Source organism: Otolemur garnettii, unplaced genomic scaffold (assembly GCF_000181295.1).
Source record: "Otolemur garnettii isolate 467f Iridium unplaced genomic scaffold, OtoGar3 scaffold00173, whole genome shotgun sequence".
NCBI classification, from domain to species: domain Eukaryota; kingdom Metazoa; phylum Chordata; class Mammalia; order Primates; family Galagidae; genus Otolemur; species Otolemur garnettii.
This window is the reverse complement of record NW_003852568.1, coordinates 1,594,291-1,607,483: the sequence shown is the minus strand read 5'-3', so window position 1 is coordinate 1,607,483 and position 13,193 is coordinate 1,594,291. Positions and strand designations below refer to the sequence as shown.

Sequence of the window (13,193 nt, the reverse complement as noted above, 5' to 3'; positions counted from 1 at the left end):
AAAAAAAAAAAGAAGGGCAGTGCCTGTGGCTCAGTGGGTAGGGCACTGGCCTCATATACTGACGGTGACAGGTTCAAACCTGGCCCCTGCCAAACTGCAACAAAAAAATAGCTGGGCATTGTGGCAGGTGTCTGTAGTCCCAGCTACTCGGGAGGCTGAGGCAAGAGAATCGCCTAAGCCCAAGAGTTGGAGGTTGCTGTGAGCTGTGTGACGCCACGGTACTCTACCGAGGGTAATAAAGTAAGACTGTCTCTACAAAAAAAAAAAAAAGTAGCTAGTCCAGAATAAACCAAACCCAATCAAAGATGAGTACTCAGAAAGGAACCAACACAGGTTCCTATTTAAAGATCCTATAAGAAGAAAAAAGTAGAAGAAAAAAAAAAACACAAGAGAAACACACTACAAAGTGCTTCCACTAGACGCACGAAAACTGCCCTGAGTTAAAAAAAGATGAGGCCTGGAGTGTTGGCTCTTGTCTGTTACCCTAGAATTTTGGGAGGCTGAGGTATAAAGATCATTTGAGGCCAGGGGTTAGAGACTAGGCTGAGGAACATAGAGAGTCTCTCTCTATACCTACTCTCTCAAAAAAGGGGGAGAATTAGGGCATGGTAGTGTGTACCTATAGTACCAGCTACTCAGCAGGCTGAGGCAGGAAGATCACTTGAACTCAGGAGTTTGAGGCTGCAATGAGCTACGACAATGCCACTGTACTCCAGTGCAAGCAACGGTGAGTGATCCTGTCTCTAAAAAAAAAGTCAAAAAAGAGGATAAAAACCCGTAACAAAATAACTGCTTCTATGAAAACACAAATCAAAGACAGAACAGCTCAATGGAAGTGATGACATGACAACAGGAGATACAAATAATTGTGTACAGCTCAAGAGAGACACGAAAGGTTAACTGTTGAGCTGTTTCAGGAAGGAAGGCAAAATTAAGAGTAGAACAATGCTGGAAACAAAATAAAATAGAGAAGCTCATGAACAGAATCAAAGGGAAGACAGTTTAAAAAGATTAGTACGTATGCAAAAAGATCCAACCTGTACATAATTGGTACCCCTTCCCCTAGAAAATGGAATATACATACATACGTACCTACACATATATACACACACATATACACAGATATAATTCATGAGAACTTTTCACATAGTTTTATGGTATGAATTGAAAAGGCACACCATGTTCTAGAACAAAACCACATATAATGGGCATACAAAACATATTCCAGTAAAGCTGCTGAAGTTCAAGATAAAGAGTCTGCCATCAGCCAAAAAGATCAAGGTTTTCTAAAGGGGGTTAAAAAAAAAAATCAGGTTGGCCTCTGACTTCCTTATACCATCATTCACCTCTAGAGAAAGGCATAAAATACTCATGGAAAAATATACAAATAACAAAAACTTTCTATCATCCAAAGTATTGCTTAGGTATTAAGGTACCTGTGAAATGATTCTGAGCATGTAAAAATTCAAAATACAACATTGGTCCTTTAAGATAAACCCCCCCTCTTTTTTTTTTTTTTTTGGAGACAGAGTCTCACTTTGTCACCCAGTGTAGAGTGCCATGGTCACAGCTCACAGCAACCTCAAACTCTTGGGTTCAAGCTATTCTCTTGTCTCAGCCTCCCTGTGTAGCTGCGACTATGGGCCCCCACCACAACACTCAGCTATTTTTAGAGATGGAGTCTCACTCTTGCTTAGGCTGGTCTTGAACCTGTGAGCTCAGGTGATCTGCACACCTCAGTCTCCCAGAGTGCTAGGATTAGAGGCATGAGCCACCACGCCTGGTCAAGATAAACCCCTCCCGAAGAGGGTGAAAAAGAAAGGTCAAAGAACTAACAGACAGGATTGAACACATTTAACAAAAAAGTAAGACTTACCAGTTAAATTTTTCTGGAGTTTTATTTCTTTTTCTATATCTTGAACCAATTTCTTTATCATTCGTTTATCTGGCCTTTAATAAAACCAGCTGACCTGGTGCCTTTCTTGGAGATAAGTGTTTTGATTCTTTTTTTCTATTTCTTCTATGGAAATTGGTTTGTTTACATTTTCTGTCTCCAGAATTCAAACAAAGTTAGAAATAAGGAATTTATCTAATTACAGTAAATAGAAAAATTATCTGATCACTGAGGTTTTTGTTTCTTTCACTAATATATTTCTAGTGTTGTATGAGTAAATGCTGCAAAGTTCATTCCACAAAATTCAATATCCAATTTTTTTTTTTTTTTGAGACAGTCTCACTATGTCACTCTCAGTAGAGTCCCATGGTGTCACAGCTCACAGCAACCTCCAACTCTTGGGCTTAAGTGATTCTTTTGCTTCTGCCTCCCAAGTAGCTGGTTCTACAGGTGCCTGCCACAATGCCTGGCTATTTTTTTTGTTGTAGTTTTTATTGTTGTTTGGAAGGCCCAGGCCAAGTTCAAACCCAACAGCCCTGGTATATGTGGCCGGAGCCCTAGTTGCTGAGCTACAGGAAACAAGCCTTAGTATCCAATTTTTTTTTTTTTTTTTGAGACAGAGCCGCAAGCTGTCGCCCTGGGAAGAGTGCTGTGGCATCACAGCTCATAGCAACCTCCAACCCCTGGGCTCAAGTGATTCTCCTACCTCAGCCTCCCAAGTAGCTGGGACTACAGGCACCTACCACAACGCCTGGCTATTTTTTGGTTGCAGCCATCTTTGTTGTTTGGTGGGCTGGGCTGGATTTGAATCAGCCAGCTCAGGTGTATGTGGCTGGCACCTTAGCCGCTTGAGCCACAGGTGCCAAGCCTCCAATTTTTAATTAAAACATTCAATATGCTGCAAAAGATATTTTGATAATATGATCTTTAAAAAAATAATCTAATTTTCATTGTATAATCAGTCCCCCACATCTATGTATCCCCCGTCCATGAGTTCAACTAAAACCAGACTGAAAATACTTAGAAAAAAAAAAATTCCATAAAGTTCCAAAAAGCAAAACTTAAGCTGAGTGAGCACTAAGTTCTATACTGAAACCACACTAAAGCAGTGACAGGCAGGCACCGTGTTAGGTTTTGTAAGTAATCTAGAGAAGATTTCAGGCACGCAGGAGGGTGGGGAGGGGCATGTGCAAGTGCTACACCATTTCATATAAAGGACTTGAGCACCTACGTGTCTGGGTGTCCATGGGTGCTCCTGGAGCCCATTCCCATGGACACTGAGGAACCACTATAAATCCAGACAGCTTTTGATTTTCCTAATACCTTAAAAATACAGTAACTTTTTGGGGCAGCGCCTGTGGCTCAGTGAGTAGGGCACCAGACCCATATACCAAGGGTGGCACATTCGAACTCGGCCCCAGCCAAATTGCAACAAAAAATAGCCAGGCATTGTGGCAGGCACCTATAGTCCCAGCTAAACAGGAGGCTGAGGCAAGAGAATCGCCTAAGCCCAGGAGTTGGAGGTTGTTGTGAGCTATGACCACAGCACTCTACCCAGGGCGATAATGTCTCTTAAAAAAAAAATTTTTTTTTCTCTCTCTCTCTCTATAGTAACATTTAAAAGTTAATATAAACTTGAAATAAGCAAAACACATGTATTTTATGTTGGGCAACTGCCTATGCCTCAGATAACATACAGAATTACCACAAAGTATCCCTATTTTATTGAAGAGGAACGTAAGGAGCAAAGGAGCAGAGACATCGGCTTTATGTCACACAACTAGTTGACAGAACTAAAAGTTAAACCTAAGTGCTAGGCACTATTCTTCATTTAAATGTTATTTTCCTCAGAGTTCTGTTCTAGACCCTCTTTCTTCTCCACTGCCCTTGGATAGACTCAAGCTGTTTCAAAGCTTTAACTGTGATCCACATGGTGATGGGCTCCTACACCTGTTACCTCCAGCACAGTCATCTTTTCAACCTCCTCCTGATAATAGACACTCAGCTGTTCCAGAGGTTAACCGCGCATCCCAAAATTCAGCCTTCTACTTCTTGTTTCCTTTTCATTTACAAGGTCAAGCAAGTAAGAAACCACAGAGGCACCTCAGAGTCTTCCCTCTCCATAATGACAATCGAATCCAAGAGGTGGCCTCTGGTTTCTACCAGCTTCACTCTCCAGGCCTACTTCTGTTGCTTTTCTTCAATGAGTCACTTCTTGTTTGCATCATTACCAAAGGTCCCTTTCCGGACATCCCCACCCAGGGGTAGGGAACCTGGCTGAAGGCCACATAGGGCCCTTCAGATCCCCATTATGGCCTCTCATCCAAATTCAAACTTCACAGATCAAATGCGTTTTTTTTTCTCTGAGACAGAGTTTTACAATGTTGCCCTCAGTAGAGTGCCACTGCATCACAATTCACAGCAACCTCCAACTCTTGGGCTTAAGCAATTCTCTTGCTTCAGCCGCCCAAGTAGCTGGGACTATGGGCGCCCACCACAAGGCAGGGCTATTTTTTAGTTGGAGATGTCATTGTTGTTTAGCAGGCCTGGGCTAGATTCAAACCTGCCAGCTCTGTTCTGTGTGGCTTGTGCCCTAGCCACTGAACTACAGGTGCCCAGCCCAGAACAAATACCTTTATTAAAAAGGGCTTTTTCTATAAAATTTGGATTCGGTCAAGGATCCAGAAGGCCACATGTGGCCCCAAAGCCGCAGGTTCTTCACTCCTGCTGTCACCACCATATGGCTTGGATCATGAGGACAAACACCTCATGTCTTCATCCCTAATTACTCATTAAAAGCCTCTAAGATGATTCCTCACCAACCAGACTTTATCCCTGTATAGCTCGGTAAATCTCTTAATTGTACTATAGTAACCCCCCTCTTTCAAACACCTAACATTTTCTCTGTACTCACTGGACTGACAACTTTTAGCAAAATCCCATATATTCTAACCTCTTCTCTGAAGATATCCTTTCCTTGCCTGCCATAATGGCTCTTGGCTCTCCACTGAGAACCCTATTCCCCTCCCCGCTCTCCAGCGGGAGCCATTTTCTCTCCCAGAACCCTCATCCCCTTCCACACTGTCTCTGGATTGTATCTTTCAGATCTCTCTGTCCTGGACTCCAAACCCATTTACCAACCTATCTCCCACCTCCACTCGAGTGCTCAGAAGTTGTCACCTTAAAAATTCTCAAAACCAAAACCTGGATTTCCTCTCCCAAACCTCCCACTATTCTCTACCCTGCTGTGCACACAAACTACTACTACCAGCATAATCCTGACTCCTCTCCTTTGCTTACACCCCCATGTAATTCCTCAGAACTTTTCTTAACTCTATCTTCAAAATCGTCCCAGAATCCAACCATGTTTTCCCATCTCTCTTATCATCTCTCCTATATTCTGGTTATCCCCTTCCATACAACCTCTCCACTTCCAGCTATGCCTCCCCCAGCCTATTCTATCTAGCAACCAGGCTGATCAAAATTCCAAACTTCCAATCATGTCACTGCTCTACTCAAAAAACTGTTACAGCTTCCCATCACACCCCAGCAAAACCCAAGTCCTCAGCGGTTCATAAGAGCCTACATGATCTGGAGACTATGCTACCTCCTCAAGTAATCTCTGGCCACTTTCCTACTATTGGTCTCCCTGCTGCTCCTTACAGGTGGCAAACACACAGCTGTCTCAGTCTTTGTACTTACTCTCTCCACTGCCTACAATGCTCTTCTCTCTGATAACCATATAGGTCATTCATTTCCTTACATCTTTGAATTTTCTATTCAAATGTATTCTCATCTCCCAATATATGAAGTAGTAAGCCCCCTATATCACCGACCCTGTTACTCCCAATCCCTTACCCTAATTTTTCTCCAAAGCACTTTTTACCATCTAAAAAGCTACATGGTTAGGTGTGGTAAATCACACTGGTAATCCCAGTAGTTTAGGAGACTGAGGTGGGGGGATCATTTGAACCCAGAAATTCAAGACCAACCTCAACAACACAGCAGAACCCTCTCTCTACAAAGAATTAGGAAAGCATGGTGGCAGACACTTCTAGTCCCAGCTACTTAGGAGACTGAGGAAAGAAGACTGCTTGAGCCTAGGAGTTTGAATTTGCAATTAGCTATGATGACACCACTGTACTCCAACCTGGGCAACACAGTGAGACACTATCTCAATCAATCAATCGATATATAAATAGCTACATATATGTTATTTATAGATTTTTGTCTCTAGCCCCTAAAATAAAAGCTCTGTGACAGGTGTCCTCAAACTATGGCCCGGGGGCCACATACAGCCCACATAAGACATTATTCCGGCCCGCCAAGTGTTTTTGCCGCCGACTTATCAGCTGACTCATCCTGGGGCCCGCAGTACGGCCATCCAAGGGTCTGAGGGACAGTGAACTGGCCCCCTGCTTAAAAAGTTTGAGGATCCCTGCTCTATGAGGATGAGTTTCTTTGGTCATTGCTTTAGCTGCAGTATGCACAACACTACATAGCTCATTATTTTTATTTTATTTATTTATTTATTATTTATGTATTTATTTGAAACAGAGTTTCACTATCTCAGTAGAGTTTCCTGGTGTCACAGCTCATAGCAACCTCAAACTCTTAGGCTTAAGTGATTCTCTTGCCTCAGCCTTCCAAGTAACTAGGACTACATGCCCAATTATTTTTTGTTGTTGTAGTTGTTATTGTTGTTTAGCAGGCCTGGGCCAGTTTTGAACCTGCCAGCCCTGGTATATGCAGCTGGCACCCTAACCACTGAGCACAGGCGCCAATCCTACATAGCTCAGCAAATACTGAGTTAAATGAACAAATGAAAGAAGGAAAGGAAAAAGGGAGGGAAGGTGGCAGGATGGCTCAATCTTCATACCCCCAAATATACCTCAGTGCTGAGTCAGTAGCATGTGCTGCTGTCGTGGTAATGACTGGAGACTGAGCTCTGGTGGCTGACACAGTTGCCACCACAGCAGGAGGGATGGCATTGGAGGTGGTCACAGGTGGACGAGACTACCAAAAGAAAGAAAGAATATTTCATTTAAATAAGAAGCAAACTAAAATATAGTTAGCCAACCCTAACAGTATCATTTGAACCTTAGGCCTCTAGATAAGTATTTTTCTGCCCAAACTGAATTCTCACCATTCTTATTAAAGAATTCTCCTTTTATATAGGAATCTGTAAGACTGAAAGTTAGAATTATTAAAAAATTCTATTTTGGTAGGACAGTACATGAGTCTTCCCTTTGCAAATATCACTGCAAGTCAAAATTCCAACCTTCTATTAGTACAAACTGAGATCTAACCCTTCAGAGACCTAGAGTTCCTATAGACCTGCCACTGGTCCTGGTGCACATATTTGTACGACCACACACCCAGTGCCTTCCACAGAGGGCCTACTCAGCTACTGGATGGGGCTGCTGGCTCTCAAGCCATCTATGATGGTGTGCAGAAGATAAATACCCAGGGTCCCAGTGTTCTTTCTTGACTCAGGAGTCAGGGTGCCAGATGCTGTTTGGGTGTTTGCACGTGGACAGAGAGCACCTATCGTTGTATCTGCATGTGCAATCTTCACCTGACAAAAGGGCCCCACACGGGGCTTCATCCACTTGTCCAATCACCTAGTTTTTCTGATTCTTCTCTCTCTCTTGACCCTGACAGATACAGTGAAGTCACTAAGCTCTGCCCAGTCTTCATCCCTGCTCTTCACCTGCAGCCCTTTACCTACAGTTCCTACTCTGCACAGCTGTGTGTCTCATTAGGTTTACTACACCATCTTCTTCACTATGGCGTTGTCATATATACTCCTTGGGGCCCAATCAGCCTCTTATTATGCTTTGTTGGCCAGTAAGATCTTTATTTAACTGGAAAGCTATGGGCTGCACATGTATTACCCAGTGTCCTAATCAAGATTCTTTATTATCTTTAATCAGCTGTGTCACACATATTACCTGTCTGACCTCTGCCGGTATTTGAATTTCCACCTCCTGTATATAATTAAGCTAGATTAATCTTATCTTTTATAGACATCTCTGGCTCGGCGCCTGTAGCTCAAGCAGCTAGGGCCCCAGCCATACACCAGAGCTAGCGGGTTTGATCCAGCCCAGGCATACCAAACAACAATGACAGCTGCAACCAAAAAACAGCTGGGTGTTGTGGCAGGCGCCTGTAGTCCCAGCTACTTGGGAGGGTGAGGCAAGAGGATCGCTTAAGCCCAAGAGTTTGAGGTCGCTGTGAGTAGTTACGACATAGCACTCCACCCCGGGTGACAGCTTGAGACTTTGTCTCAAAAAAAAGAAAAAAAATAAAGACATCTCTTCAATCATACACAAAGAGACCTTGTTAAAAAAAAAAAAAAACCCTCAGGAACCCTACTGTCAACAAATCACGTTTATACTCCATATCCTGCAGTCCTCAGTTTGCAGCTACCACAATTATTTCCTACTAATACTTCAGTATTACTTAGATCATACACTTCCTTCAATTAAAGTTAAAAGGCAGGCACCAACTTTCTGGGAAAGCATAGATACATATGCATAATGTGCATACAACTTTTAGGGGTTCATAGACCAACCCTATACAAATTAAAATCCTTTTCAGTCCTAGCTAGCCTTCACTAATTGCTGTCTACAACCACACTCTCTTCCTTGTCATTGTTCATGCCATGCCCTCTTCATGTTCTTTTCCGAATCCTCATTACCCCACCCATCCTAACACAAAGCTTGCCCTCACTACTTGTCCACATTCTTGCAATCTGCCATACAATGTTGGGTATCTCTCAAACTTCCAATGTCTTGGAAACAGTGAAAGCCCCTGAGATCAAGGACTCTCCTAGTGCCTGGCAGAGTGAGTAACTGATTAGGAACTTCATACTTGCTGGCTGAGCCCCCCACGCTTGACCTACCTGAATTGGTTGGTGAATGATGTGCTGAACTGCTGGTTGAGCTGTAGCAGCATTTGGCAGCTGCGAAGTAGGCCTCAGGACTGTGGTTACTTTAGAACTGGACATCACAGCAGCAGCTGCTGCACCTGAAAAAAGGTGTTGTTTTTTGTTTTGTTGTTTTTGGTGACAGAGTCTCACTTTGTTACCCTCAGTAGGGTGCCATGGCATCACTGCTCACAGCAACCTCAAACTCTTGGGCTCAAGTGATTCTCTTGCCTCAGCCTCCCGAGTAGCTGGGACTACAGGTATCCGCCACAATGCCTGACTACTTTTTTTTTTTTTTTGATACGGGATCTTGCTCTTGCTCAGGCTGGTCTTGAATATGTGCACTCAGGCAATCCACCCACCTCAGCCTCCCAAGTGCTGGGATTACACGCGTGACCAGTGGGCTCACAATGATATTCCCTAGGAAAGTGACCAGTGGGCTCACAATGATATTCCCTAGGAAAGTAATCCAAATAATCTCTAAAATTCAGATACAATGTCAGTATTCAGCTGAAGTATGTCATGTGAACTTCTCATTTCATCACACAGGAAATTAAGAAAAGATATATTTAAGAGATGTAATAATGTTAGTAATTTATATTGATTCTTCAAAGACAGTACTCAACGAAACTAGCTGTTCTTGTTTTCTCTTAACTGCATGTGGTGCTGGGGAAGCACAAAATGAGAGCACAGCATGGTGCTGCTGCCTCGGTTGGCCAGGGCTCAAGCACTTTCGTCAACACTGCCTTTGCACCATCAGTGCAGAGGTTAACACTGTGACAAGGACAAATGGTGCCTTAATGTTTGCATGGAAATAATTTTTGCCCTGCAGATCCCCTAAAAGGGTCCATATTTGGGGAACCACTAATTATGCTATGGCCACGTAAACCTGGTTTTGTTTGTTAACTTGATTTTGCCAACAATCTTCAACTGTTTCATATACTTAACAAGTTCTGGTCAAAACTCATTAAATTTATTACCTTACAACCTATTAGAACTAATTATAAAAATAAATTATTGAGTGCAGTGGTACACACCTATAGTTTCAACTACTCAGGAGGCTAAGGCAGGAAGATCACTTGAGCCCAGGAGTTTCATTCCAGCCTGGGCAATATAGTGAGTCCCTGTCTCACAAAATCAAACAGCTTATTGCTATGTAAATTAAAAAAAAAATGAGTAACTATTATCACTAGATTCAGTATTAATATTTGTGATTTATTAAAAATCAAGATGATGTTTTGACTATTAAAGCTTTAAGGAGTTCCTCCATATAATCTTTAGATCATAATAAAATTTGAATTGCTTTAAGTTTACACACACACTTCTTGTAATGCAACTATAATAAGCACGTTGTAGACTATGCTAAGAACGTGTATTACTCTAGGTTTATTTCTACTATCCTGAATTTTTTTTTCTTTTTAAAGAAAATAGGTTCATAGGTCTACAGGTTGTTCTGGAACTTTCATAAGCTGATTCTGAATCCATTCTGTTTTACCATATCCCAAATGTATATTTGCAATTACATTTTGAGAGTCTGAACAAAACGTGCCATGTTTACCTCGAGGTAAATGAGAAGCTCCGATGTGCAGAGGGGGCCCAGGGGCATTGCTGCGGATGATGGACATCTGCACGTTTGTGGTCATGATGTGATGCAGGTTACTGGGATGTCCCTGATGGAACAGGAGATAAGGGTATTTTCTTGTGCTTAGTCTTAGTTGTTGCCTCTAGGAAAGAAGTTGCCTCAAAATGTGGGTCAAGTTGTTCCTTTTAGATGGTGAGTACCTCAAGGGAAAAGGCTAAGGCTATTTAACTTTGGTTTTTTTTGTACACCATACTGTATAATGGCTCATGCCAACAGGCATATGAGCAGTGACTGCTCCAGGCCCACCTCGTTACTATCCTAGTAACACAAGACATTTTGGGGTCTACTTTTAGACATTCTCGTCAGCAATATCAGCCTTTCACACTTTTCTCTGACATGTCCAAATGCTTTTTTTCCTGTGCTCACTACTTCCTTCACATGCCACTGCATCCACCCATCCTTTAAGCTGTACAGGATTTCTAGGTCAGTGTCAGGTAGCATCCCCCAGGTTCTCCCCTATTAGTCCTTCAGCTCCCCCCATATTCTCCCAGCCCTTCTCAGGGAGGGCTTCCCGTACTTCTGGAAGTTGTTAGCAATATGACAGAAAGTAAATAGCACAGAGCACCTTTCTGGAACGTCAAATTTTCTTGAAAACATGAAGGAAAAGAGTTTTCAGATTTAGCTTTTTACATTAAGAATTTAAAATATATCATAAATCAAATACACACAGTGGAGGACTGCAAATTTTCCAAACTAAAATTTAAGTAAAAACTGGAGACTCAAAAATAAATGTTCACAACTAGATAGTTGCTTGGGGAACCCACCAGCATCCCAAGAAGTACACATATGCTCTCCACGGAGAAAAAACAGAGAAGCAAAGTCCACCACTACTGCTAGGAAGGCGTTCTCAACCCATCAGGGTTGAGGGTTATCTACCTAAATCCAAAGATAAGCTGGGCTCAGAGTCCTCAGAGCATGGAGTGCTCCATCCTGAGTTCTATCTCAGGCTGCGGGCCGCATCTGGATACAGCAGACGCTCAATGAGTTCCAGTGTGATTGAACACTGTGAACACTGGCCTCCACTCCCTTCAGCTATTCTTCTCTCTCAAACCTACAATCTTCCCCTTGTAGATATCAGTGACAGTTTAGTTTTTTTAGTACAGTGCCTAATGTATGACTAGCTTCGATAAATAATGATCACTAGTTTGGCACCTCAGCTTGAAAGTCAGCAAATTAAGAGGAAAAAAACCTGTTGTCCACTGATTGTTGCCACAGGAATGGCTGAAGCTTGAGGGATGTTACTCTCCATGGTGACAGTAACCTGCCCTGGAACTTTGGGGGGAAGTGACAAGGTAGAAGGTGGAGCAGGAGCAATGGGACGGCTAGGCATGGTGGGCTTCGGGGGCGGCTGCAAAAAGAAAACCATGAGAAAACCATGAGACTCTACAATTAAGAATACACAAATCAAACCCAGTAAGCGCCAGGAAAGGTATCACAAGCTTTATATACTTTATCTATTAGCATCATAACCTTTTCATAGAAGTATTAGCATTCCCACTTCACAGATGAGAAAATGCTCAAAGCAAAGCTAAACGACTTGCTCAAAGCCACACACACAATAAAATTATAACTGGGAATAAAAGCCAATGCTGAATGGCTCACAGCCTGTGCCCTTTCTTCTAAATGATGCTTCCCTCTCAAGTTTTGGTAGAAGGAAACAAAACTCCCAGTAACTGAAACATGACCACAATATAATACAGAACTGATATTCTCAGATAGCCCCAAATTAGTCAGTTATTAAAATAAACATTGGAGATTAGTGCTACTTTAAGATAGAAACTAACTTAGCATATCCATAAGTTGAATATTAATTAATGTCACAACGGGTATCTGAAAATATCCTATGATGCCAACTGCCCAAGTTGTGCACAAGACTACGCACCGCAGAACAGCAGATCTTGGAGTTACAAAAAGGAGATAAACTCACAGGTCAAAACAAAAAAATTAAGTATGGTCCTAGGATACAGCCTAACATTTTGAGAAAATTGTTACAAATATTAGCTAGCCTTGAGCTGTGGTTCAGTGTGGAATTTTAAACCTCCCATTACCTTCATAAGTCCCTCCGAAAATGAAAGTGGCACTGCTGGCGTCAGGTGTGCTGGCGGGGCTGTCACTGCAACAGGTGTGGCTGAAGAGACAGTATGGTGTGTAGGCAGCATCTGCACCTGTGGATAGGGCCGCACCACAACAGGCTCTTGCTTCTCCTCCCGGGACTGGAGGGAGCTGCTGGAACCCATGTGCTCCCTGGCACTCACTTCAGAATCTCGACCAGATTCATCGTTGACTAGAAAAGACATTAAGGGTGAGATGGTATATCACAGTCTCCTGATGGTAACATAGCAGCCCAGACAAGCATAGAACCTGAAATTAACTTTCAGGATCGACTAATTGACAAGAACACTGAATTCTCCTGATGGACTTCAGACCCACAACTGTGGAACAAAGGCTTTATTCTGAATATTGTGGCTTTTCCATCCTCATGAACAAAGGGCCTGGTAACTATCTAAAATGAGCTGAAATAGGCCAGGAGTGGTGGCTCATACCTGTAATCCTAGCACCCTACAAGGCCAAGGTGGGTGGACTGCTTGAGCTCATGAGTTCAAGACCAGCCTGAGCAAGAGTGAGACCCCTTATATCTACTAAAAATAGAAAAAATAGCCAGATGTCATGGCAGGCACCTATAGGCCCAGATACTTGGGAGGCTGAGGCAAGAGGATGGCTTAAGC

At 42.7% G+C, this 13,193-nt stretch overlaps 1 protein-coding gene across 4 annotated transcripts in view; it reads right to left on the bottom strand.

Annotated features, from left to right (window-relative positions):
• Positions 1-13,193, bottom strand: part of SAP130 (Sin3A associated protein 130) — a 102,611-nt gene that overhangs the window by 76,773 nt on the left and 12,645 nt on the right. For all 4 annotated transcript variants that reach the window (XM_023519385.1, XM_023519386.1, XM_003800327.3 and 1 more), the window contains exons 3-7: positions 12,516-12,751; positions 11,657-11,815; positions 10,384-10,495; positions 8,802-8,926; positions 6,786-6,910 (exon numbers count right to left, since the gene is read on the bottom strand). In XM_023519385.1, the coding sequence (XP_023375153.1) occupies positions 6,786-6,910; positions 8,802-8,926; positions 10,384-10,495; positions 11,657-11,815; positions 12,516-12,751 (757 nt within the window). The remainder of the gene's footprint in view (positions 1-6,785; positions 6,911-8,801; positions 8,927-10,383; positions 10,496-11,656; positions 11,816-12,515; positions 12,752-13,193) is intronic.